Raw genomic sequence first — 27,761 nt, 5'->3', positions numbered from 1 at the left:
TACCCGTCAGGCCTCGCGCGCGGGGCGGCCTCGGGGCGCGGCGGCCGCGGCCTCTCGAGAAGTTTCCTGGGGGCAAGATGGCGGCGGCGCCTCCTCCTGCTCGGCCCCTTGCGCCGCAGCCCCCTGTGCCGCCGCGGTGAGCGCCCCCCGGCCCCCCGCCGCCCTCCCCAGCCTCGCCTCGCCCTCTCACGCCGTTGTGTTTCCTCGGCAGGTTCTCGGACGGCGACATCGACCGCGACCCGGCGGCAGCGGCGCGGGTGAGAGGCGGGGAGAGGAGGGGAAGGGGGCGTGAGGTGGCTCTCCCCTGGTTTTCCCCCGGCTTTCCCTCAGCTTTCCCTTCTCCTTTCCCTTCTCCTTTCGACGAGTTGGGGATCTGCAGGGCTCCTTCCCGTCAGGTCCCCCCGAGGAGCGCCCTGGTGCTGCCTGAGCTGAGGATGCAGGAAAGAAACAAAAACAACCTTTTCTGTGCCATATAAATAGACCGTAATTCAAATTTCTAAGTCTACTGTTATCTGCAGTTTGAAAAACAAGTTTACCGGACAAATGCCTTCAGTCTTCTTTTTTTTTTTTTTTTTTTAATCATACTGTGTTCTGTTTCTTTCCATCTCTCTCTCGCTCAGTGTTCTACCTCTTAACTCGTGCCGATGTGTTCTCAAAGGTTATTTTTCTTGAAAAAACAAAGGTAAAGAGAAGGCAGAACTGGCGGATCAGTAGGTGTTTATGTACCTTGAAGGGAGGAGGATGTAAATGCGTGGTCCTGCTCGAGAGGAGCAGGAGGCGGTAGAAGCAGAAGGTAATAGCGAATTACCTTTCCCTAAAGGAAAGGTGCAGCTGAATCCTGCACTTCTCTGGAGTGTCCTCTCTTGCTTGTAAAAGTTTTTCAGAAGATAAATGGCATATAAAAAGGGATTTGGAATAACCAAACGTAGGTGGCTTAGTAAAAATTAAGACCCCAAAACACCATAAGGTCTTAGAAGTATTAAAGAGTACCATGAGAAGATGTCAGTTTTTCTCTGTTTTTCTCTGCCTTGTCTAGTTAACTTTTCAGTTCTTTGTGTGTTCAGTGACTTTGAGAATTTTTGTCAGCTTCAAAATCCCATTCAACATTCTATAGTTGTTTAATACGCGTTGCAGTAATACTCTAGTCACTTCTGTGCTTCAGGGCTAACCTAAAAGTACTGGTTTGAGCAGGCAGATTGTACTTGGTAATCTCTGAACTGGTAAGTCCCATGGTGCAGTGTAGCGTTTGGATGACTTGGAAGCTTGGATCTACACGTGGTGTACCGTGCTTGCATGGTCTTAGGTGTGGCCTTTTGGCTCATGTAATTAATATTAATAATCTGAGACGTGACACACTGTAAATGTGGAGTCTCTCTCCATGCTTGACAGGACTTAGAGTGGCATTTCTGTGCTGTGTCCTCCTGGACTTTGGGATCCTTTAATTCCTGAAGCGCATGCTTTGGCTTCTCCACCTGGATCTGATACAACTGGAAGGTCGTCCCCTGTGTTTAAATACTGCCTGAATGATAAAGCAGCCAAGTCCTTAATGGCTTCTTGTGTAATTTTAAGTTGAAAAAGTAGTCCACTCTGGAATAAGGATGTTTTCTATTGGCTTTTTCCTTATAAGACGTTCTGCATTGTAAGTGGTGATGATGTGGGGATAGAGTCAGAAGTAACTGATGAAACAAGCATTGATTGTATTGTTTGGTGAAGTGTTTTGTCCAGTGAGGAAGAAGGGTTGGTGATCCCTTAAATTCAGGCACAGGTGAGACAGGAGACTAAAAGCGCTTTTAATTCATACAGACTCTTACTATTGGTGTGGTCAGAGCCCCGTGTATCTACCAATGTATTTGCAGCATGGTCGTAGGTGAGGGCCTGGAGTGAAGTGAGTCAGGAAGCACACATATGAGTGCCTGTGAAGGCTAGGTCTAAGTTTGCACTAACTGTTACAGATGTCCATAAGCTGGAATTCATAGTAGCAGTCAGGTATTTTCTAGCTGCCCCTTGGCTGTCTTCTCAAACAGCTGTGCTGTAGGATTCATTTTGGGGAGGGATGTGCGCGTGTGTAACTGAATGAGGTGATGACTTGCTGATAAGCCATCCACAGTGAGATGAGGTGGTTTGTTAGGACTGTCTATTGCATCCCTTTCCTTCAGGTTCCTCCATGGTTTTGGATTTATATACTGTGCTTATACATTTGTTTATCTTGTGCTGATAGCTGTTGTGGCCGCCTCATTCTTAGTTGGTGTAAGCATTTATGTGCAATCAGTGAAGGAGGGCACTGATCTGAATTAAAACTAAGGCAGGCCCTTCTACTCTTTTTTCTCTGCCTTGGTGGGACTGCGTTCTGGCAGCGGTATTCTATTATTGTTTATGCCTGTTGAAAGCCTGTATCTTAGCCACCTTCACGCATGTTTCATTCTGAGTGGAAATCCAGTCAACTTCGAAAATTACTGTACTGTAGTCACGCACTGTATTAGCTTCAGAAAACTTGCCGTCTTCTAGCAAAGACAAGAACTTTTCTCCCTCATAAGGAGAGAGTTGGAGATGTTCTTTCCAGGTGTGTGCATTGAGTCATTGTCATTTCATTGCTGTGCAGAAATAATAAACTTTTCTCACAGGGTATAACACAGTTATTTCAATCTGTGTACTCAGTGATTTCCTTAGCAAGGGACTACTTCATGCTTATTTCCATTGTGCAGCAATGTTTCTTGTGAGCCCTGTGCTGCCAGAGTCTTTTGTTCTCGCATTTCTCTTGCTCAGCATGCTTCGGAACAATCTCCCGCGCTCAGTAATATCATGTAATGTAGAATTTCATCCTGTGTTACAGTGCTTTGAGTGTGTTATTCCTCCACAAGCATTTTGACACATTGTGTATTCATTCTGAGTTCGTGATACTGCACTCGTTCCTCAAATTGAGCAGACCTGTGTACAAATACGAGAATTACAGGAAAATCGTAGGAGCATATGGGATCACCTGTGTGCTAGACTTCATGTTTAAGGCATTTGAAAGTCTTGTTTTGTTCTCAGTAAGAAACAGACTTCATGACTGGGATATAATTGTCAGGTTCCTTGTGCTTCAGGCTCTGATGTTTGAGCTTTTTGGATGAAAACCGATCAATAGGTAAACATTCATTCATTCATTTAGGGTATTTTTTTTCCCGAAATCTTAGTTGACAGAGTTTGGTATTGTATCTTCATGGTGACTTTTGAGGTGCCATTTCATGTTTTTTCTGTGTCGTTACAGGAACTGACAAGAGCTTTGGAAAAGAACCCAGATGATGCCGAGTGTTATTGTCAGCGGGCTTACGCTCATATTCTTCTGCAGAATTACGCTGGTAACATCTTCAGGCAACACAGAATCCTCTTACAAGTGTATTATGACACGTTCCTTACAGCAGATGTTGTAAATATGCAAGCAAATTAGTAATAACAGAAAGCCTTATAGATAACTTACTTTGCTGCTTCTTCAGTGGGGCATACTTTTAAAGTTTTCTCCATCTTTGAGTGTTTTGCACCTGCAAAACGTAGAGTGAATTGGATAGGCTGTGGGCCCAGTTTTCTTATTTGATTTTAGCACACTGCTATCTTGGCAGCATTATTTTTAGCATACTTCTGGGGCAAGCTTTAAGCTTTGTGTTGCAAGCATCTTCAATCCTTATGGTTTTTTTTTTCCTTTTTATTTTGTTAGGGACTGAGTATGGTTGTGGTAGGAGGGTGGTAACTGAATAATGCCTGGGAAACAGATTCATGGAATTAATTTTAAAGAAGTCCTGCTCTGTCTTTCATGGACCTCTGTGGCTGAGTGAAGGCTTTGTCCATAGCAGTTGCTGAATTTAATTCAAATAGTGTGGTGTGTGCAAGCTAAGAAAGCTAACATAGTAGTGAATTTTTTAAGGTGTACTGTAAGATTTGCAGTTCACTGCTTTTCATAATGTGTTATAATGTTCTTCACCTGTAAACTGACTTTCAACAGATGCAGCTGCAGATGCAAAGAAGTCCCTAGAACTCAACCCCAGTAATGCTGTAGCACTTCTTAGGAAAGGGTGTGTATCATCATATATTGTGCCTCGGGAAAATTGTGCTAATCTGTAGGGCAATAGTAGCATTTGAATTATCACCCCATACAAGCTTTTTGCAACCCCATGAATGAGTAAATTCCATGTCGCAGTGCTTTGAAACCATCTGTAATAAGGCTGTGATTATAAGAAGAAATAGTATGTTTTTTTAAGAAATGTATCTTGATTTTTGGGGTGATTTTCTTAACATTCTAGCCATTTCAAAAACAGATTTCTTATGCAATTTGAGTTCTGACACGTGTACGTTTAACCAATACAGTGTGTAAACTAAGGATGTCGTTACCTTCAAGATGTGGATTAGATTGAGAAGTAATTACTGTTTACTTGTGTTTTTCTTTGTTTGTGTCAGGTTAGGAGAATATCACATCAAAAACTTTGCATCTGCTTTAGAGTCATTCAAAGAGGGACAGAGGCTGGACAGTAAGTATTAAAATGTGTGCACAGCACTCCTTCGGTAATGCCAAAAAATGCTCTAATGTGTTAGCAGAAAGTGAAGAACACCTTTTTTTTTTTTTTTTTTTTTTTATTTAATGGCTAATGAGTTGGGTGCCTGATTTGAGGTATCTGAAAGTATAACACTAAAAATGTGTATCCAAGCTGTTAGCCAGTAATACCTGATTTTCTTGCCTTACAAAATGGGGGTGTTTCCATGGTCCCCAGAGGTCTTGCAGATAACTGGTGGCACTGGTATGGCATTAAGTGTCATAGAAAAGTTTCTGAACAGAAAAGGCTTTGTATGTGTAGCTGAAATTTTTTAGTTAAACCATTTGGTGGACTGGTCTTCAGAAAGAGCGTGCAACTTGTATTTGAACTGACAAAATGCGTATCACTTCATTACAGAAACATATTTATTCTCTTTTTTTTCCTTAATGTGTTGGCCTCCCAGCTGGAACTGTGCTTGTTTTATTCTGGGGAGAATTAGAGCTTTCAAGAATAACTTCTAGAAGCAGAAAAGGAATAGGTCAATGCAGAAGGCTTTGGTATAAAATGCAGGGAAGCACACAACAAAGTAATTGCAAGGTGGTTGGAACTCCTTTCTCTTCTCCTATCGCCCATTTGAAATGCAACTCACCTTATTCTCAACAGCAGGAAGAAATTGTAAGAAAAGCACCTTGAAAAGTTACGCAAAGTGTGCTAAGCTGATAAGCGTTGTTGTGATCTAAGCTCTTCCTGGTGTGTTATCTGTAACAATGGCAGGGGCCTGAAGCTTTAGCAACAATGTTACTAGCTTGTGATTCCCACATAAGTAATCTGTTCCTCTGATCTAAAACTGGAGTGTGATGTAGCTAATGAAAGTTCTTTGTGCCAAGTGGTTGTGCTTCTTCCCACTATGGCACTTGTTCAGCCTCTTCTTTCAATACATCAAGTCTGCAGAAGACTGCTGTTTTTAAATAAAAAAAATGCCTATGAACTGATGTGTTGAAACAGACCGCTTAAGAGCCTAAGTGCTGAAGCCAGCAGAATTGAAGCGGTGATGTGGTGGAATTCTAGCAACTGTAATCTTCAGTTTAGCGTGGTCTGGAATAGGAGCTGAAGGATTAGCTTTAATTGATTCAAGTTCTTTCAGTTTTGGTAGCTTAGGTAACTGGGTAGTCTCCCCTTTTTGGTACACTAGAAAGCTGGATGAGGCCTTATAATCTAGGCAAGCTTTCTTGGGTCTTCCGGTGAAAGGGAGTGCTTCCTTGTGACTTCTGTAGCTTTCCTTACTTGATAGGTAAGTCTTCTTATTTCTGAAAACTCGTAACTCCTGAATTGAATCTGTAGTCTCTTTAATCTTGTGTTAGTGGCTGACAGGGCCAGAAATTCTCCATATTTTTTCATTTTCACCACAAGTAACTGAGCTTTCTGTGTGCGTAGATTTTGTCACTTTTCTTGTCAGTTGGAATTGTTTAAAAAACATGGTATGCACAAAACCTTCTGAGGCCAGAGCATCACTTTTTCATTCTCTTCAGCCTTGCATTCTCCTTACATTGTAGGGTAGAGCAGCATGTTGAGCTGCGGATATCTTTGTGGCAGTGAGTACCAGCCTGCTTCTGGCTAATTCAGAATCCCTGAACTACAGCATAGCCTTTTCCTGTGCTGAATTGCATGACTTCTGCCTGTTTGCTTTTAATATGTCAGTTTTGCTGCTGACCCAGCTGAAATGTTTCTGAAGGTTCCCAGTACTTCCTGATTACTTCTCATCCAAAGCTTGCTTCTAGTGTTCTTTGTCATTACAAGTCTCATGGCCTGTTGTGAGATGAGGGGTCTCCTGAAGGCTTCTTGAAAAATACAGGTTGTTAGTTGATTCTCTTCAATATATTACCCATCTTGCTGGCAAGTTGATGCCAGTGACAGAATTTGCAGTTCTGTGGAATGTTTGCTGGATCCCAAGTGAAAATAATTGTGAGCATGAGCATTTTGGCAAAGCAGTTAACTTCCAGTTAAGTGCAGCAAGTGCAAAATGAACACAGCACAATGAGAAAATGAACCACGTACCACTATGCAGGTGATAAAGCAATGTTAGTTGTTGCTGCCTTACAGGGAATTGCTGTGGCAGGGAATTCTTCGCTGACAAGGCTATTTTCTTGGCCACACAAGGGGGCAGAAGTACACCATTACATGTTCCTTGCTGATGTAAGGTCTGTTTTAAATCTTTGTAATGCTAAGGGAGATGGGCTTGCTGCTTGTGCTCGTTACTGGTAGTGCCGACGGGCCCAGGGAACTACAGCAGGCTTCCCATTACCCACCTACAGCGATAGCTAAATAAGACTTGACACGATGAGTTACTGAATGTGCAGTGTTTCCTTATTTTATAAAATAACATTACAAAGCAAGATTTCTTCCACTCAACTGTTTGACGACGCATGTGGATGTATGTTGTTCACTAATTTGCCTCAGATTGAAAAAGCAGCGTGATCTGCTACTCTTTGGTACACCACAGGGATTTAGGACAGTTACACTTGAGAAATGTTCTTGCTTTTTGCTATGACCACCTAATGGATTCAGTAAACATTAATTCTGTCAACTTTTTAAAGAAAATGGTTTGGTAGGTGCAAGTGAAGACCCAGTTAGTCTTTCTGAACTAGAAAGTTCTTAAGAGGAGTTGTTTGTAAGTTCCTTGGGGGAATACTGTAATTAGTGAGTAATAAATAAATTTGCCTCTGATTGCAACATGCTAAGATGCAGGAAAAGAGGCAGTGGTTGGCCAGGAGATGTTTTAGGGCAATAGGGCAGAAAAATTGACCTTTCTATTAAAGTTTGTGTTGCGTGGCAATCATGTCATAGACTATAGTGAAAAAGAATTCATCACTTGCTGCTTGAAGGTGAGGTTGGATCAGTGTAGATTTGACTTAGTTTCCCTTTGCTTTAGGCCCTTGAACCTACCCCATTTAACTTCCTTTTAATTAATAAACTTTGTTCCCAGGTGCAAAAATTCAGGGAGTTGTTTTTTGGGGGGGGGCTATGGTGTAAAGCTTTGAAAATTACAGAATAATTTAAGTTTCAGGGAAGCGCTGGAGCTTGTGAAACTCCATGCCCTGACCAGATTAACTTTGAAGCTGCATGTGTTTGCTTAGGTTCTTTGACAGCTGAGACTGAAGATGTCACAGCCTCTGAACAGCTCCACTGTTGTACCACCCTTTTAGTAAAGTATTTTTCTTATCTAATCAGAACTTCCTTTGATGCATCTTGGGTCTGTTTCCTTTCCCTGTACACTTGGAGGGGAGTCCAGGTCAGTTGTCCATATGCCTTAGTATGCAGTAGGTAATTGAAGGCAGCCTTTTGGTCCCCCAGCAGAACCCTCTGCTTAATGTTGGAGGTTTCCATCTGAAAGCAGGAATTTTATTTCCAGGCTCTGTTAAGAATATAAAAAAGACTTACCAAAAACTGATTGCCTTGTAATGTCAAGATGGCCATATTCTTAGATGCTGTTAGGAAAGGATAAAAACACAAATGAGAGCTTACATAAATGTTATGTAACTTAAAATTTAAGCAACTTTGAAGATGATTAGTGGGGATGGCTGAAGATAAGGAAGGAGAGATGGTTCTGAGGAGTTGGTAGCATTTTTAAGGCATGCCTCAAAATTTGTGTACACTTGCTATCTGAAAGGATAGAGGTGAATACTTTGCAGAACTGCAGTGGAGCCATATTCGGTGTTATGAGTGTGTTGGCTGGGAAAAGAGTGGTGTTTTTCTTTTTTTTTAAGCTTCCTCCTGCAGGGAATTTTACTGTGTGAACTCCCTCAGTGTGAATTCCTGCTACTGCAAAAAGATAAATTTAGCCAGTCTTAGTAGTTGGTCAGTAATATTGCCACTTTGTTTGTAACATTCCTGACTGTGAAGGGTTTTTCTAGGAATTTTGCTGAAATAAGATGATTGTTCTGTCATTGTACCGCTACCTTTTTAGCTATTTTCCAGTGAAATTGTTTGTCTGGGGAGCTTGTTTCCTAGACTTACCAATGTCTTAATACATTTTACTGTGGATTTGTAGGGTGGAATTGGCACCTACATACCTCTAACATCCCTGAAGCTGTAGATGTGTATGTAAAGTATGTGTGAAGCCACCAGGAGAAAAGAAAATACTTGGTGTTGGTGAAAACTTCGCCACTTTGGATTGTCCACAGAACAGACTGTTTTTTCTGATATTCCTCTAGAGAGGCAGCGTGTGACTGCTTGGAAAAAGGATTTTAAGGATAATGGAGAAGTGTGTGAAACAGTACTTCTTGCTTTCCAACGGACATATAAAGGTCAAGCAGATTGGAAAGCAACAGTATAAATGGGTCAGTCCAGACAAAAATTGGTGTGCTACAAATGAATTTCAGTTAATTAAATGTAACAGAGTTAAATAGTAGAGCTGTATAAAAATGTTTAAAGCTTAACCGAAATGGCAGAGGTTACATAAGAAGATACTGGGAAATAATAATCACAATTTAATAAGTTGATGCAAATTTGGATGAATTTGTTCCAGCTGGTGGTTGAAAGAAATTGTCCTTTATTCAATACATGTAGTGCTTGAAGAGTCTTAATGTTACTGTGTTTGATCTCTTCTAGATGTAGATGATACCTTTACTATTTGGATTAAAAGATGTGAGGAAACACTAAACGGTAAGGAAAAACACATTTACTTGATGCAGGATTTGATGTGACTTTGAAGCTGTTGTGTTTTTTAAAGGTTTATACCTTGCTTCTTAAAACAAAGTTCTAGTGTTTTTTTTAAGGTTGCATTTTCCTGCTCCTTGCTTCTCTCAGTTATATGTCCTGAACTCTTTAGTTGAGAGTTAGAGGGAAATGAATATTACCATTTTAATCTAATAATATGTGACAGAGGATTACCTCTTTCAAGTTCAGACAATTTTAACTCACTTTCATGTACTTGCAAGCTTATTTTAAGTGTGGAAGCCTGTCAGCCTTCTTTCTCAAACCAACATCAAAATAAGTTCTCAAGTCTTTCAGAAAATAAAGTTGGAAAGAGAGTAACATCACCAAATTTCCACTGCTTTCATTCTACATGGAGAATGTCTTTGTTGGGTACTCAGTGCTGCTCTGGTGTCTTACCGTGGCAGTCAGCTTCCTTTCTTATCTTCCTACAAGCTGATACCCCAGGAAAGAACTTCCCCACAGTGCTTAAGCTGCCTGCTGGTTTTAATGAGGTATATCAGAATAGCTGACTTTTTTTTCCTCCACCTGTTACAACTTCTCCCCCTGCAGTGCTTATTGGAAAATGGGGAAGCAGAAACAATACAAGTTCATATCAACCTGGCTAAAAACTTGTTAGAGGAGAACCCTTTTGTGTTACGTAGGAATGTACAAATCTATGCTTGATGGTACTTTTTTTACCAGGTTTAGGCTTGTTTGGAGAAACTATGTAAGTGTTAGGCATGCACTGTCTTACCTGCAGAGAGCTATCTTGAGTGAAAACTTTCTCTGCCTTCTTAGAGAAAGAGTTTATAATACGCATTTCTCAAATGTCATAACTACTTTTCCCAGTTTTTGTCTGGAGAAATGAAATAGTGCTGTTTTATCTTGGCTATTCATTTGTCTTTCTTTTTTTGAGCTATCTTCTTAATTCTCTGATACTCCAACAACAACAACAAAAAAACAATAAAAAAAAAGCCCCAATAAAAGTAAAGGGCCATTAAAGCAAAAGACTAGAGGTAGAATTGTTATGTCTTTAACTTTTGTACTGTTGAGAATGGGATAAATGCAGAATGGCTACAGTAACTGAAGAAAGATGGAGTAGATGCCATGTAAGTCATTTTTTTTTCTGAAAGTACAAATGTTTTTTTTCCCCTGCAGGCTCACAGACAGAAATGGTAAGGTGTCTTCCTTAATATATTTACTGCTTTCATTCTTGTCTTTAATGTGCTTTTAGAGTTCCATGATGTCTTGAAACTACCAAATGTTCTAAAATTTTTTCTGTTGCATACAATTCTGAAGGATCTAAACAAGTTGTTTTGCAACCAGGGATGCAAAATTTAAATGCTGAAAACCTAGGAGTGTTGAACAAATGTGGAAATTACTGTGCACTCATTAAAGTCAATTTTAACTTCCTTGCTTGCAGTCTGTGGCCCAATTTTAAACAAATTAACCAGCTCATCTCATCAGTGCCAACTCACTTGTGGTTGCTAGAAGATAACTTCTTTTTCCCCAGTAGCTTGCATGTTTTTTTTTTTTTTTCTTTGGTTTTGTTATTCTACTGAATCTTTCTTTTTTTTTTTTTTTTTTTTTTTTTTTTTTAATTGGAAATTAGAAGTATCAAAACTGGCCCTTCTTGTTTATTTAGTTTTTTTGGGGACCAAGATGTGAAGTTGCTTTGAGTGTTCTGCTCCCTCCTTCATAATTACTTCGATATTTTATGCCCTAGTAATAGAATAGGGGAGGAAAGTGTACAGGAATGATGGGTGCATGTGAAAACAAATCTTACCATTAAAAGGATTTTTTATGTTTGAAAATTATGCCTGAAGTTCTCAGATCTCTTTCAAGCTTTCTTTGTGACTTAAAGATGAGCAACATAGCCACCATGTGTCTTTCAGATCTTACTCCGAAAGGAAACGAGTTGAAGCTGAACTCAATTGCTACTTATCAAACGTGTGACTGCTGTGTTGTAGGATACATTAAATATGTGCACTGTCAGTCTGTAAATTGTTTGAAATATGTCCTAAATGGCTGGAAAAGAGTGAAAAGTTTCAGCTTTCCTATGTACATTAATGCACATGCATAAGTCAGGAAAAGAGAAGTGATCAGTATGAAAGTGATTTGTGTCTTTATGCTTATGTATGTCTGTTATATTTTCTCTTACTGATACGACTTTCCAATGCAATGTGTTTCAACTAGAATACACAACAGCAGCCTCTGTCATCAAAGATCAAGTAAGTTGACTTTTAGTTTTGCTGTGAGAATTAAAATAATTGATATATAACTGTTCTTTGCTGACGTGGGGATTGGAGATGCAAGATAATGATGGCAGAAGTTCTGTAGAAACTTCACAAAATGGCAGTCTAAGAGAAATGTTTCTCAACGTCATGGTTTTTGTTCAGACTGAAGGTGCAATTCTCTCTCACTGGGAGAGTGAGCATTCAAGCTTCTGTTTCTCATCCTCTTGCTGAGCTTAATTCAAAGACCTGCCTGTAGTGCTTGTATAGGTGATTTTTTGAGCTATTTAATTTATCAAAGTCAATAATATAAATTGGTTAAGTATGTGGCCCACTTTTTACAAACTTCTTGATTTAAAAAAAAGAATTCTATTCTTTAACTACTTGTCAAGTCTGCAACAGTGTTGTTAAAGGAAGGGGAAGAAGTCTAATTTTGTACATCTTCTCTCCTATCCCCCCCCCTTAAACTACACAATAATGTTCTAACTTTTGTGGGTTTTGGAATTTTTTTCCTTAAACATATCCTTGCAGATAACTTTTTCCTGCTTCTTTTTCTGAAGGTATGACTGGTACCAAACAGAATCTCAAGTCATTGTGACTATAATGATCAAGAATGCGCAGAAGGATGATGTCCGTGTGCAGTTCTCAGAGAAAGAGGTGATTTATGTTGGTTATTGATATGCATCCTTAGATTTCATGAGGCTTAGTTATTAAAAGTGAACATCGCTCGCTGGAACAGCATGGAAAAATGGCAGAAGTGGTCTTCTGCCTGAGCATTTTTATGTACAGTGAACAGGGAGCTATTGCCACAGCAGGGTCTGAAGGATTTATACACAAACCAGAGTGTGTTGTGCCTGCTGCAGAAGGAACAGCTGTTCTGCATCTGCTTGGGTGTTGGGAGGGTTGGGGGAGGAGGTGATCTAAAGTTAACGTGTTTGTGTGTGCGCATGCATCTGGAATGTGAGCAGACAGAAACAAGGTACTCTCAAAATAGTTATGAATAAGTAATATCTTGCTTTAGTACAGTTATGGAAAAACAACGATGGGTGAGTTCATCTTGATTTTAGTATCACTACAATTGATAATGGCAACAAAATGTGTTTCAAGGAAGTACTGTAATTGCTGTTGTAATACCATATGCGGTACTCATGACTGTTTAATTAAGGGTGAATATTGAGTAGGTAGGTTCTTCTCAACTAAGTTGGTACTTGGTGAGCTACAGAAGTGTCTGTTTGATACTGCGTGCTTTAACTTGTGGCAAGTGCTCACATGAGTTTAACATAGCTTGCATGTATTAGAAGAGAAATTGCAAATTGTTTTCATGGTTCATTATAAAAGTGTTGATACTTCATTTGCCATATTTTTTCCCTGAAGAATGCAGATCAAGCTGACAAGATAATAGGCTTTTTGAGTGCATGCTGGCTAAGAATCGGAATCTCCTATTCATCTTTGTAGTGTACTGTAAAACACCTTGTTGAATAATGCAATAGAATAGTGGTGGTACCTGAAATTCTGATGCCTGGTCTTTTAAATATCCTAGTGAAGGCTCGTTAATTTGATCACTTAATCTTGGTGCCAAATGACAATCCTTTACTTGGAAATGGAAAACTTCTCTTAAAGATGACCAGAGATGTGTTTTTGACTGTTAACAGATGAGTGCATCAGTGAGACTTCCATCAGGTGAAGACTACAACTTAAAGCTTGTTCTTCTTCATTCTATAGTGCCAGAGCAAAGTACATTTAAAGTGCTTTCAACAAAGGTAAGCTCTTCTTAGTGTAAATCATTTTTGTCTGTTTCTGATGTTGAAAACGTTTCTGCTCTATTTCTCATTACCACAGTCATAATGTCTTGCTTTTCATATAGAAATGTTTTTCTTTCTTCAAGGTGCCTTTCAGCCAGTGGAAAGCTTTCTAAACTTGTGCAAGAATCAGAAATGGTGACGTGATCTGTTGCTTACTGAAGTGCAAATCACAGTTACATTGAGGATGCTTTTAACTGTTGCTTTTGAAAGATGACTGTGGTCTTTACTTTTTACGTTTCGGGTATTTGGAAAGTGTGAATGGTTTTTTTAACTCAACTTTTAGGAGTCAATACTGGCTTATGGAGTATTGTCATCTTTATGCACCTAAGAAATAAATGTCAAACTTGTAGGGTTTCGGTGTTGAAGTAATTCTTGGCAATTTCTTGACTTTTTTCTGCTGGTAAGAGTTACTCATAGTTATCTGTTCTTGGCTTTTCACAAGGCTTTTAATAATGCTTGCCTGGAGACACTTGGAAGTTGCATGGCATGAGAGAGAATGCTTTTACCTCAGCATTTTGTCTTCCAGATTACAGGTATAGAAAAATAAGGAGTTGACTGTGGTTTGGTGTAGCATACTGTTGGTGTAATACATAGACAGACATGTTCAGACTTGGCTCTGTGGACAACCTACCTCTGAAGCAGGAATAAATGTTTTTGATTCTTCTATTTCAACAGTGGTCTAATAGAGCTTTTGAAAATTCCATTGCTTTCTCATGTTCCAATTTACCTGTTAACTTCAGAAAGGTACCCATAGAAGTTACTGCATGTTTTCAGGGAAAAAGGAACTTTAAGATGACATGAGAAGACTTCCACGAAGTTGGTCTTGTTTTTCCACTCCTCTCACTAAGGAAGCTGGGCAGGTTTTGTGGTTGAATCACGTGAATGTTTGAAATGGTTGGGTTGGAAGGGACCTTAAAGATCATTTAATTCCAACCCACTGACATGAGCAGGGACACCTCCCACCAGACCAGGTTGCTCAAAGCCCCATCTAGCCTGGCCTTGAGCACCTCCAGGGATGGGGCATCCACAGCTTCTTTGGAAAGCCTGTTCCAGTGCCTCACCACCCTCAGTAAATAATCTCTTCCTTTTATCTAATCTAAACCAACCCTCTTTTAGTTTAAAACTATTCATCCTTGTTCTATTGCTATGCTCCCTGATAGAGTTCTTACAAAGCGGGAGATGGAACAGTGCTTGAATTAAGTACCAAGTCTGCTACTCTGTTCTTATGTATATAAACTTAAGTGGAATGGACAGGTACCCTGTCCAAATGAGTAACTGTGAGGTCCTGTTTGCTTTATATTCCTCTCTAGCTAGTGTTACACTTTTGATAGCTCTTGAAGTTTGCCATTACTTCTGTGAAGTATCAGGCCTGTGTCTCAGCACTCTTGAAATTATCATGGTTGTCTTCCTATGCTACCATCCGCAGCCTAGGTTAATTATTTGAATAATCTCTAGTACTCTGGAGCATGGTTTAGGCTGAGATTCTTAAAGTGGTGTGAAAGCTTTAGTTGTGTTCAAGCATTGTCTGAAGTGTAAGTATTTTGCATTTATTTCCAAATGTTACTGTTCCTATGTAGTTTTGAGGGAATAATTTTAAGACAAGGCAGGATAAGAGAGAACGCAGGAGGAGTTGTAACAGGTGAAGTCAGTGCTTCAGTGCGTACTTCCTCTTGCAGAAAAGAGAAATATGGGGGGGAACTTGTGAAAGCACAGTGAAGGAATACAGTGTGAATGATGCATCAGCTCATTCCAGTACTGACCAGCAGATGGAGTCTCAGTGAAGAGATTTTTTTTAAAGCAGGCCTGCATTAAGGATGATGGTTAAGCATGCAAAGTGTTCTTTAAAGACTTAGAATATTTCACTTTGAAAAACACCAAGCGCTTTCAGGGAAATGGTGCATGTCAGTGTTTGTCTGAATACTAGAAATGCAGATTTCTTTGCAACAGTTTTGTGTATATAGTTAGTTCACATGAGCAAGATGGAAAATACATAGTTATTACTTCGAATAAACCATCTTAATACTTCTTTACAAAGAAATTTGTGTCACTTACATGGAGTTTTTTGTAAGGACTTGAAAAGGAAGACTTAATTTTATTATCTTCCCAATTATACAAACATTGTACTGTATCTGGTTCTTTGTTAGGGAATATTATTCCTCAAAGTTGTGAATAGACTGGAGATGTTGAACTCACAGCCCATATGTATGGAGGTTGCTGATCTGCAAGGTCTTGCATATGTGAGTCCTTGTGTGTCACTAGTGTATCTGAAGGTGTCGCTGTTCTTCAGACTTTTAAATCTTCTATAATGGAGGATGGGAGATTGGCCTGTGAGACATCAGGGTCCCTGGTATTTAGAGATACTTTTGGACAAGCCTCTGAGCTTGGGATAAGAAAACTTGCTGGACATAAAAATTATCATCAATTTAGGTGGATATTTAAAGAATTTTAAGCATGCTTCGCTCTTCCAAGTAGAGGTAGTGCAATAGGATCTGTTGCAGCCACCTTGGCCGTGTATGCCTTCATTTGTAGCCTGGTGTGCGAAACTGAGCAACTGATGCATTTCCTTGGATATAGTTGAGGGATTACTTCAGGGTCTGGTCTGGTGGTCTGAGGCCTTGTTAGCAGTGGGAGAAGGTTAAGTGTGCTCCTGGAACGTGTTGTCTTGTTTACATTCATCCGAGAGGAATCCTGTTCATATGCTTTTAGCTGGTTTTTCCAGTGTGAACCAGGATGGTAGAAAGGAAAGTAATGTGAAAGAAGACTCGCTTCAAAACCATGTTCTTGGTTGGAACAAAAACTGTAATCTGCCAGGCAGTTCATTTGGAGTACTTCTCCCATCTCTTTCTCACTACAAACAAACCAAAACATCATCAAAGCAAAACAAAAACCCACCCAGAGCCCTGACAAGGGTCTGCAGACTGGGCCAAGGGGTGGGAAAAGGCTCCCAGAGTGTACGTGCATATCGCAGCTAGATAGGATTTGAAAGACTCTCAGAGGAGTGGCAACAGGAAGCTGTATGTGGGAGGACTCTTGTCTTTATGGCACTGACAGACTTAATGAAGTGTGTTCATCTTGCTGTGTGTTAGAAGGTTTGAAAACTTTTTAGCTAAGGACTAGAGAGGGGTGAGTGGTTTTTTTTTGAGCTGCTGATAACAATGCATGAGATATGGGTATTTTAAGCTGGCAGGTTAAGTACAGATAGAGATTAGGACATGGCTGGAAAAAAACATTCTGATGTTCACAGCCTCTGGGATGAGCTCGCTAGCTTCCAGCAGTGGCTTTTTTGCTCTCCCAGAACTATCGGGAGCCACTGGGTCCAGCTGGGGTCTTCCTGCTTGGATGGTTCCCTGACCTACGTCAGGGTGGTCATTGGCTTCACCTTTTCAATGAACTTAACCCTGCCAGAGATTTCTCAGAGTACCTTTGTGTTCTGCTTTACATCCGAAGGAATCCTATCCACTTGGAGTAGACTGTGTGTGGCTCCTTCCCGCTTAGCTGACAGCTCAGCCTGGATTTCTGTAGGACAAGGGTTACAGGATTGCTCCACAGTAAGTCTTGCCCTGTGATTTGTCTGTAGCATGTGAGATGCCAGTTACATCCAGTGATGAGAGGCTTTTAAAGAAATCATGTTTTCATGGGATAGAAACAAATGTTTCCCTGGGGATTAATAATTTCAGATAAGAATACCTGTGTGTGTTCACACAGCTTTATTTTGTATTGCTGTACTGAACATGAGAGGCACGTTGCCATTAGCATACTGTAAGTCTTCACTGGGCAAGGAACAATCTGGTCTTTCTTTCCAACTATATGATGAAACAGAGTGTGACACGCAGGCAGGTTTTGCACTAGATAGACTTTGAGTTTCACATAAACCTCTTAGAACTAATAAATGTAATGGATAGAGGATGAAACAAGAGAACTGGCAGCTAATAAAGCAATTGTGTGTGTTTTGGTAAGTAAGAGATGCTGGAGATGAATTTCAGTACTGCTTAATATTCAGCATCACTTGACAAATGCAAAACAATAAAGGTAAAGATGCAAATTCAGGAGGAGAAAATAGCCTTAGTTTTATTTGCAGAATTACAGTTTCTAAAGTGACTGCAAGCAGCAGACAGAACTTAAAGACTCTGATTCTTCCAGAGAATGTCAACAGCAAAAAATGCAATTGATACATCAGGTGTTATTTCTTTGGCGTTGTTGGTTAAATTCCAATCTGTCAAAGGTGTCTGACTGCTTAGAAAACATTACTATGTTAACCTGATAGAGCAAAAAGTAGCAGCAGCTCCAGAAGTGCATCTAAATTTGAGATTTATGTCTTATAAATAGAAGCTGGTCTGGTCTTTGAAAGTAGGAGGGATTTTGAACACCGTATTTAGGTAGAATTTGTTGTATTTTGGTGGCCATCCCCACTTGTGTTCGTGTACCACACTGAAAAATCCACACGTTGCATTCAGCAGTTAACAGAAGGTACCTGTTAGTGGTGCTACTTGTTCTTTCGATTTATTTCCGGCAGAGGGAGCCCAAACGTAAAGGCTCGAAGGAGTTTGCTCTTTGGAAGTTGCCTGTGTGGAATTATCCTTCGTAACAGGAAAAAGGCCTTGCTGTGGTTTAACCCCAGCGTGCAGCTCAGCCCCACACAGCCACTTGCTCACTCTCTCCAGGTGGGACAGGGAGAGAATCAGAAAGGTTGAAGTGTGAGAATGCATCGGTTGAGAGAAAGGCAGATACCAGGTAAAGCAAAAGCCACCACTCAAGCAAAGCAAAACAAGGAATCCATTCGCTGCTTCCCATCAGCAGGCAGGTGTTCAGCCACTTCCAGGGCTCAGCAAGCATGATGGTTTCTTGGGAATACAAAATGCCACTGCTCCAAACATCCCCACTCCTTGTTTCCCCCATCTCTTATTGCTGAGCATGACACCACATGGCATGGGACATCCCTTCGGCCATGTGGGGTCAGCTCTCCAGGCTGTGTCCCTTTCCAGCTCTTGGCGTACCCCCAGCCTGCTCGCTGGCTGGGCAGCACGAGGGGCTGAAAAGTCCTCTGCTCTGCAACAACTGAAGACAGTGTCTTATCACCACTGTTTTAATCAAAACCCCAATTATATAAACCTCTATGAAGAAAATTAACTAGTATCTCAGCCAAAACCATGACAGGCATACAAACTTAAAATGAGTTACTAAATATGTTTAAGGCAGAGGAGCTGATTTGGCTCTGTCCGGCAGGTAGAGCAGGGAATAGAAATGCCAAGTATTGCAAGGATTTCTGATGTTCTGAAACAGTTCTTAGTGCACAGTCAGCCCTGCTTTCTTCTCCCTCTTGTTCAATCTGTCAAGCAGTGCAGTTGGGATTCCGGGGGAATATTTGGTTATGTTCTCTTGGAAATGTGTGTTGTGTGAGAGTTTCTCTGGGTTTTCATTCATATTCTTGATGCTGCTCAGGAATTTCTTGTTCTTAGACCTACGTGAGGAGAGTGAGTATCTGCTTTTTCGTGTGTCCTTATCCTCTTGAAGGAAATCTGACCTAGTGCTTTCTCTTCTCTATTTCCTCTGCTCTTGGATCTGCAAATAGTCTGGGGATAATCACTGAGTTTTCACTTTTTCTTAGTGGTTTGGGCTTTTTGCAGACAATGGCAGTTTAGAGCCAGTTGAAAAAGTGGCTAAAAGCAGTTTCGTGACCCCAGAACTTCCCTTTAATTAGACAACAAAGTTGTGCTGCAAACGGGGAGGTGTTAGAAATCCTCAGTGTTTTTTTACAGTTAGCATTTGTTATAGAGATGTCTGAGGTAGGAGCACATTCCCAGCAGCTTCATGCCAAGAGTGTGGTAGTTGGTGTGCATCAGAGGAACATTTCTTTTCCTCAAACCATTTTGCCTTGCAAACACTGAAACACCCAGGGCAGCTTTACTGGAAAAGCGCACTGATGCCTGTTGCTAAAGGGAAAGGTTGAGACAAAATGTTTCAAAAGTGTGTGAGTATTTACTCAGAGGTAAATGTACACAAATAAATAAACAGAGGGTATGGAATTATTTTAATTGAAATCTGTTCTTGCAGTCATATCCTTAGAAGAGACTTTCTCATTTTGGTTATTTTTAGCCAGTTGCTTGCAGTGGCTTGAATGCAGCCTTCCCTGCTTGCTTGTAGTTGTTTTCTCTGTGAGGCTTTCATGCAGATTCATATCTCCCTAAACTTTCTGGGTGTTTTCTGTAAACTATAAACTGATAATTAAGATGGGAGTTGGACGCTTTTCTGAATTTTCTTGCATCTCTGAGGCAGGGCTAGATGGAACAATTTCCTGGCGAGGCCATAAAGAAACCTTTCTGATGATTGGTGTGATATTACTTGGCTCAGAATAAGTTTAATTTCTTGTTCCTTGTGAGTGCGGGTGGGCATGGGGCAGACTTAAACTTGTTAATATTGAGAAATATGTTTTAAACAAGCACATGAATCAATGTCCGTGCTATAAGAGTGTTTCTTTCTGTCTTGAGAGAAGGTGGATATGAGAACAATTGGCTTTACAGGAAGGATGTGGTGGCAAAGAGCTTTAGGCTACCGAATTGATCTGTATTGCTAGCTCCTTCTGTAAAAAATCCCAAATTCTAATGAGTGCTTGCTATATGACGTCAGTGAAGTGGCATTGATCATTGTATACTCAATTCCCCATAGTTTGTAGCTGGCAAAAAAAAAAAAAAAGGTGTTTGCTAAATCCCTTCTGTTAGGACACCTTCTCTACAGATCATTTTTTTAATTATCAATAATTTGTGGTTACCCTGGAAGGTTATCTTAATCTCAGTATACTTTAAGTGATGGACAAACGATTCTGGAGTTCAGAATATGAGCAATTTATAAAAGGTCTTTGAATAACCGGGATACCAAAACTGTTTGTGCCTGTGATTGACATAAAAGTTTGAATAGGTCAAACTTTTTTAGAAGATGGTGATAATGGATCATCACCTTAGCGTTAGTTCAAAAAAAAAACCACGCTGTGATTGCAAAATGACGTTTTAAATTTACAACTCGTACAAAACTGTCAATAGTTCAGTAATAGTCAACAATTCAGTAAAATAAGGAGATGATTGGAAATCCTGATTTCACGTTTCCATGTGTTTAATATAGCAAAACATCCGAATTTTAAAATCAGTGGCTGAGCTGCTGCTCAAGATCTGCCAGTTTCGATTCCCTTCATCTGTCTGATCAGAGCTCAACACAAATTTGTCAAGCGAACTTTCCCTTAGCGTGGATTGTGAAATATAAAATACACCAGGAGTTAAAAGAATTTTCTCATAACTTGTCAGTATATACCAGATTTTCTTTCAAAGAAGACCACCAACATTCTTTCAATACTTCTCAGCCAAACTGGTCCTAGAGCATGAGTTCATGCAGAACCTAGTTTGTCAGAAGTTGGGGTGTTTTTTTTGTTTGTTTGTTTTTTAGCAGTAGGCTTCTACCTAGAATATTAATGTTAATAACTTGGTGTTGTATTTATCTCTAAGGGGATAAATTCTTTAAATTAGACTATATGCCCTTCTATTCCACTCTTCTTGAAGTCAGATTTTTTTTTTGTCTTTGTACTACCAATGAAACATTTAAGATTGCTTCTGATGTCTCTTCTGGCATCTTTCCCATATGCTGGATCTGGCATCTTTTCCCATATCCTTTGCACTTGGATTCAGAAAAACAAATTTGTCTTAATCTGTTATTTTTTTTAAAGAATCTGTTACGTTTATGAATAGAAACTCCTTTATCCTTTCACTGCTCATGTGGTCTCTTCTCGATGATGATTCCTCGATTTGACACTTGTCTCAGCAGTATGGGTTTCTCAGACAGAATTTCAAACAAGTATTGTCTGAATTACTCCTTCAAATTTCCATGTGTCTTTTCCTTTTTACATTACTCACTTTGAACCCCAAACCTGGGCAACTTAAAACAGGAGAATACAGCAGAAAGTGGATAATTTCTGCACTTGAACTTTTTACATACCTGGAGCGTTGTGTCCTATTTCAGGCTTCCCAGTGCAAGGAAGATGCCAGTGTAGTGGAGGGGCTACCGAGATGGGCAGGTGGCTGGAGAGCTATGAGGAGAGGCTGAGGAATTGGGCTTCTTCAACGTTAAGAAGAGGAAATTCTTTATTGAAGAGAAAAAATCCTTACACTTGTGTGCAGCCACCTAAGGGGATGGGATAGAGGAGGTGGAGCCAGGCTCTTCACAGGGGTACATGGTGACAGGACAGGAGTTGGTGGGTACCAGATGGGTGTAAAACAGCATTCCTCTGGGAATCTTACTGTCCTTCACTTCTTATTTCTGATGAATGCCAGTGTCAGTGCTTCTTCGCTTCTGTTGCGTTCTGTAACTAGCTGTTTCAGAAGGGAGTAACCGTGGAAATGGGACACAAGCTCAATATAACAGTGCATTGTAGTGTTAATATACAGCGAACGTGAATTTGTAGAATAACTGGGCCCTGCCTTTTACTTAAGCTTCATTTGCCTGAAGGTTTTGAACCTTTTTTTTTTAGTGATATTTTGTTACAGAACAAAGTTCTTGAAGTAGCATGTGATTAAATGGATAACAACCAGAGGCAGCTTCTTAAACTGGCATGCAGAGCATTTAATTTACAATCATTTTCCTGTCTTATTCTAAAGTTGGCATGAGGCATACGTTTAATGAAATATAAATGTTATGTCAAAGTAGTTGGCAAAACATTGAGATGTATTTCTCTTGCCTGGGTGCTGATTTTTTTTTCAAGGAGAAGAAAAAGCTAACAGTACTTGTGTGTTAGGTGTGACATCAATGATGTGTCACTTCTCTGTGTGATAGCCATCCGTGTCTGCTTTAAAATGTTCATTAAAATGTATTTATTGCCATTTGTGCACATAACTGGGACTGAGAGTTGTTTCTCAGATCAAATAAAGCTCTCAAGCTGAAGAAATACGCATCTTCACAAGCTGAATTTTACAGCTTTATACTTTGGAGATGTGCTTGTATAATGGTGCACAGCTAATGATTTTGCTCGATTTGCTCCTGCCTGCAACTTTGCCTAATGAGTGAGTTGAACTGAAGTGGATGGAGTAGATGGGCTAAAGGATTAATCATGTCATAAATGTGTTCTATCTCAATTTCTCAGCCGTATATACTTCTAGTTCAGCAGCGTTGAAATGTTTAGACTTCAGGAATCTGTGTCTTAACCTGGGAATTCGTTTGTAGCATTTCCTCTTCCTCGGGGATGTTTGTCATACAGCACTGGCTTAGGGCCAGTTGCAGAGGAAAGTGTAAGAGCTAGCAGATGAAAAAATGAGAGGGGGATTATTGGAGCAGCAGAACTATAAAGATTTTTCTTAAATGTGTGGGCAGAGCAGTCTGAACAGCCAAAGGGATCTTGGAGGAGGGTTGTATTCTGTGAAAAAAACATCCGTGTTTGGTAGTTCACATTAAGCATTATGTTGCATTTAGAGATCATTCTTTTCGGTACAGATGCAAGTCTGTGTGTGTGAGATTCTGAAAGATGCTGGTGGAAACCTGGAACAGGAGAGCAAGAGGAGGTAGCAAAGGGAGAAACAAGCAAATTGAAGTGGTGTAGGTTTGAGCAGTCTCAGCATTGTGAATTTGCTGTTTTTTTTTTTGTTAATGCTGTTCAGTGGGGATGCGTTGTTAATTAGAATATTAAAAGTTTTGAAATTAAGGCCTCCTCGACTTAACCACGCACTGGAGTTGATAATACAGTTACCAGAACTTGAAAAGAGTTATGTAGGAAGTGGAGGAGAGACAGGTTCTTTTAAATTAAGACTCAGTGTTTTACTTCTAGCTAATTAGCGCCTTTGTTAGTGGCTAATTAACTTAAATGTTTGACTCATGAGATCCAAATCCATTTTAAAAAAAAAACTACAAACCAAAACAAAAAGAACAACCTGCCAATTCGGGCACTCATGAAACTACTTATTTATTTTATATGTAGCTGTGTAAAAATATTTTAGTTTCTTTATGCTCATCACAAAGCATTCGTGAGCGTAGAGTTCATAAAATGAACTTTGTGGCTGTAATTTCAGCAGCGTTTTAGAAGAGTCCAGTGAGGGAAGATTTGCTGGCTCCTCTAGTGTTGCTGAAGAGTAATAACCATTGGCACAGTTGAATGCTGCTTCTGCACAGCTAAAACAAATCTGTGTTCGTAGAGATTAAAATACTAAACTCGAATGAGGGATTTTTTGGGGGGCAGTAGGTTGAGCAACTAGAATAATACAGGATTTTATTTTTCTTCTTGTGACTGATGCCTTTCCCCATTTTTTAAAATGGATACTGTGATGCTCACTTTGGGACTTGAAAGGGTGCTAAAAACATTGGAAATCCAGCAGACATAGGAAGTGGGGAAGTCATCTCCGTGTAGTTGTTGGGCTTAAGACTGAAGCTCTGCCCTGCCTTGAAAGGCATTCATTCTGTGTCTGTCTTAAACTTGTTGTTCTCAGTTAGTACAAGTTAGTGGTAGAAAATGTATATTTAAGCTTGTCAAGGGAAGTGGTAGTTTTCCCCAGGAAAAAAAAAAAGTGGAGCAGTGGTAATTAAATATTCTGTTTCTTAAAATGCAGCATGATTCCAAATATGGCAGCTTTGAAACTTAAATGAGCTCACTTCTTTATTTTTATAAGTCATCTTGGACTGTTACTCGCCAGTGACAGATTTGAAGAATTGAGTAAAGTTCAAATTTTGGATCAACGTGATGCTGTGCAAGGGGCGTGCTGCTGCGGCCTCTGGGGTTAGCTTTACAGAGGTGCCTTTGTTCTCGGGTCTGCAGGGATCCCCAGGTCGTAGTGGCTTTAGGTAGAACTAAGAACTCCGTTATGCTAAGCTGTGCACAAATAAGGAGCTGCTGAAGTTCAGCAGGCAGAGATTTAAGTCAATTGATAGCATCGTAGGAATTTTGTGACGCTTCCTGAAGTGAGTTTGTCATCTAGAAGTGACACTAGACACTCCTTGTTTTGCAGGCTTTGTTTTGCAACTTCGTAATGCTCTGACCAATGATAAGGTTAATTATGAAAAACTACTTCAATATGTCTGTCTAAAGGCATTATAGGTAGTTGTGAATAGGGGCATGACATGCTTAACTCAATTTCATTTCTCCTATGATAATTACAACCATATCCACTTCTAATTGCCAGTTTTGTCAATGAGTACTAGGCAGTTTTCTCTGTAGCAGTGCGTATTCATTGAAGCAAGTGAGTACAGCTTCTGAATTTCTCCAATGGGAAGATGAACATTGTCCCTGGATGATTCTCTGGTTTGTGTAGTATACATCAAATATGTCAGGCTTTGTTGGATGGGATGTAAAACTAGCACTTGGAGTTCGCAGTCATTCAGAAGTACTATTTAATTATTAGAGCTGACTGACAAGAAACTGATGCTTAAGATGCACCTCGGTGCCTGGCAATGTAGACATTGCAGCTGATTGTTACTTCTGGGATGCCATTATTTACAGAAAGTGGATGGTAAGCACAAGGAAGCAGTACTAAACAAAAGGATGAAACTAGCGCAAGAGCCGAGCAGCCATATAAAGAGTTTAGTTGACGTGTCATTAAGTACTATAACTTCATAAGGTAAGGTTGGTATGTTGTGTTCTAATGCAAGCTTCATGTTAGACAGTCTCTAAAACTAACCTAATTATTTTCTTACTGCTGCAGAATCCAACTAATTTGAACCTATTTCTCAGAACTGTTTGCCATCTGGATTAATTTGTTCTTTGTGTTGTGTTTTGTAGGTTGAAATAAAAATGAAGAAGCCAGAAGCTGTAAGATGGGAGAAACTAGAGGGACAGGGAGATTGTCCTAAGTTAAAGCAATTTACACCAGGTTTGTTATCTGAAGGAAGTGTTAAATGTTTTATTTTTAGCAAAGTACTTGCAGATATTAATAATAATTGGTATGTTAAAAGCTGTTAATAAAATCACAGTGTTGTATTTACAATAAAAAGACTTACTCTTTTTTTTACTACCAGAAAATGACAGAAATAGTCTGCAGGGCATTACTAAAATTCATTTATTAATGTTACTCATAACTTCTATTAATCTGATGAACTGTTGAGGATCTATGCTTGTCATTAATTCCTTCAGGCTTTTATCCGTTCAGCTGTTTATTTCAGTCACTGTTTTGCAGTTCTTTGCATTGTTGTGGGTATACTGTTGCTTAAAGAATTAAGTATCATTAAGTATTTCACCTCTCTTGAAAAATGCTTTTGCAGTGTTTCAAGACAGATTAACAAGGCATCTTCGAAAAAATGTGGACATCCTCATCTATTAATTTCAGATATTTTTGCAGTTTAACTCAAATTTTCCTATGGCTATAGGCTGTTGTTTTTTTCCTTCTTGTCAGCCAATATCTCCTGCCTCATTTTGATTTCAATTATTTTTTTTGTTGTCCAGAATTTTTGTTGGATAGCTAAATTATGTAATTATTTACCTCAAAGTAAACTCCTGCAGCTGCTGAATGTGATCTCTAGCATTTCCTTGTTCCATTCATATTTTTTTATTGCGATGCTTGTATCTGCAAGGAGGAATTCATTTGCATTTTCAGATTCATATTCCATTATTTCAGATTCATTAAATACATACATGGCTGTTCTGGAAACTGCAGCTTTAAAGTCATGAGAAAATGCTTAGCTAACTAACGTCTCCGTTTTCAGACACCCAGCACTTATATCCATCCTCCTCTCACTACACAAGGAACTGGGACAAACTGGTAGTTGAAATCAAAGAAGAGGAGAAGAACGAAAAGTTAGAAGGAGATGCTGCTTTAAATAAACTCTTTCAGCAAATCTATTCAGATGGTACAGATGAAGTGAAACGTGCCATGAACAAATCGTTCGTAAGTCTTTGCTCTTTGTCTATAAAGAAGGGTGTAGCTTTTGCCCAGTGACACGTTATACTAAGCTCTGCGTAAGTCAGGAGGCTTCCACCCACCAAAATTTTGGGCCTCTGATAAATGGCAGTGGTTTGGTGGGAGATGTTGGTATAACAGATCTCATTGAAAGATTTTGCTTTGCTGGTTTCTTTGTTTCGGTTAGTGTTATCAAAGGGAATGCAGCTTTTGCTTCCTACAGAGCTTGAACGTTGCTCAGGATGACAGGATCAAATTCCTTTTAATTCTTTATATATAGCTCCTTTGCAACAACATTGACTGAGCTTCTAAAAACTTGTTATCAGCATCTCATAATGTCTAGTATGGAAAACAAGTACTGCTAGGCTAAAGGTCATGGAATGACGGCTTTTTCAAATTCATTCAATATATGCACAAAAATCCTGTGTAAAATGCTTCTGTGTGAAGTTTTAAATTCATCATTTTTTTCAGAGTTTGTTAATATGTTCTAAGAAAAGTGACTTCTGTATTACTAGAATTCTTCTAGGAAACTAAACAAGCTTTTTCTTATATTGCAGATGGAGTCTGGAGGCACAGTTCTGAGCACCAACTGGTCAGATGTTGGTAAAAGGAAGGTAGAAGTAAATCCTCCTGATGACATGGAATGGAAAAAATTCTAATCCTGTTTTTAATCTCTTACCATCTATGTGTTGCCATAAGTCATGTACTGACCACTGTGTATGGACATAGCGTTCTTGGATTCAAAGCACTGAATGCTCCCCTGCAAACAGGAATTGTCTTTACATTTTGCGTGCTTTAGAAATTCCTTCACCTGCCGATGTTAAAGATGTATTCAAGAGTGGAATCCTGTTTACATCATCTTTGTCTAAATTTTGGAGATTGAGTCAAACAGTCTAAATTTTCTACCACCTTTATCAGCTCTGCTCCTTGGGGATGGGGTAATCTCTAATGGGCTGTTCAGGTTCATTGCCTTATGGCCGCTATTTCTGTTCAATAACTTATTAGATCTTGGCAACTTTGGGTAAAAACACTTTTCAACAACAGTGTTAAAATTCTTCGCTCTTTAACTCTGCTAAATAAAACTGTAAATATAACTTTTTCTATACAGAAGTTTCTTCATTTCGTTTTTAGTAATACTGGGTTTTGATTAGAGTGGAATTACTTGACGCATACAGCCAAAGTAGTAAATACACTGCTTTAAAAAAAAGAGATGGCTTGTACAGGAGAAAAATTTGCATTTTGCAAAGAGTGAAATTGCCCCTATTGATGCAGATATTTAAAAATAATAATAATCTACTCAGGGATTCCTCCCACCTTGGTGATAGGTTGAACTGCAGCTGTAAGTGATGAAAGTCGGTCATGGCTGGAAATTTCTACAGGGGAATGAATCCTCTGTGTGCCTTCTGTATTCAAAAAAGAAGGATCTGTTGTAAATTGCCTGAAGTTGAAAATAGCATGCAGTTGCTTTAAATCCTATTATTTCAAAAGACTGGAAACTCCTCGTATTATAGAGAGGAGCATGTACATCCTTTATCGTCTTTATTAGTGCAGCTTTTTCATCATGGACAAATCTTAAATTTAACAGCATTTCAAAAAAAAAAGAAAAAGCTGAGGAACTTAAATAATTCCCATGCCTGTACCTCTTGGGTACAGATCTGCAAGGGCCCACAGTCACCA

The 27,761-nt window shown here is 39.5% G+C and overlaps 1 protein-coding gene across 3 annotated transcripts; it reads left to right on the top strand.

The window, feature by feature from the left end:
• The first annotated feature begins 13 nt into the window (after positions 1-13).
• Positions 14-27,189, top strand: SUGT1 (SGT1 homolog, MIS12 kinetochore complex assembly cochaperone). 3 transcript variants are annotated; one of them, XM_035322087.1, is made up of 13 exons: positions 14-136; positions 212-257; positions 3,248-3,338; positions 3,977-4,046; positions 4,429-4,499; positions 9,111-9,164; positions 10,356-10,372; positions 11,394-11,428; positions 11,992-12,088; positions 13,084-13,191; positions 24,971-25,061; positions 25,891-26,072; positions 26,642-27,189. In XM_035322087.1, the coding sequence occupies exons 1-13, from the start codon at positions 78-80 to the stop codon at positions 26,741-26,743; spliced, it is 1,023 nt and encodes a 340-aa protein (XP_035177978.1). In that variant the 5' UTR covers positions 14-77; the 3' UTR covers positions 26,744-27,189. The 3 variants fall into 3 exon arrangements, with proteins under 3 accessions (XP_035177978.1, XP_035177988.1, XP_035177997.1); XM_035322097.1 differs by having other exon boundaries at positions 15-136; positions 3,248-3,375; XM_035322106.1 differs by having other exon boundaries at positions 65-145; positions 206-257; positions 3,248-3,375.
• Positions 27,190-27,761: the final 572 nt, after the last annotated feature.

The sequence above is a fragment of the Oxyura jamaicensis genome, chromosome 1 (assembly GCF_011077185.1).
Source record: "Oxyura jamaicensis isolate SHBP4307 breed ruddy duck chromosome 1, BPBGC_Ojam_1.0, whole genome shotgun sequence".
Taxonomy (NCBI): domain Eukaryota; kingdom Metazoa; phylum Chordata; class Aves; order Anseriformes; family Anatidae; genus Oxyura; species Oxyura jamaicensis.
This window is presented reverse-complemented; position numbering and strand designations above follow the sequence as displayed.

Coding starts and splice junctions, on each gene's coding strand:
- SUGT1 (XM_035322087.1), top strand. CDS start 78: ATGGCGGCGGCGCCTCCTCCTGCTCGGCCCCTTGCGCCGCAGCCCCCT. Junction 3,339..3,976: donor TCTTCTGCAGAATTACGCTG/GTAACATCTTCA, acceptor GACTTTCAACAG/ATGCAGCTGCAGATGCAAAG. Junction 26,073..26,641: donor GTGCCATGAACAAATCGTTC/GTAAGTCTTTGC, acceptor CTTATATTGCAG/ATGGAGTCTGGAGGCACAGT.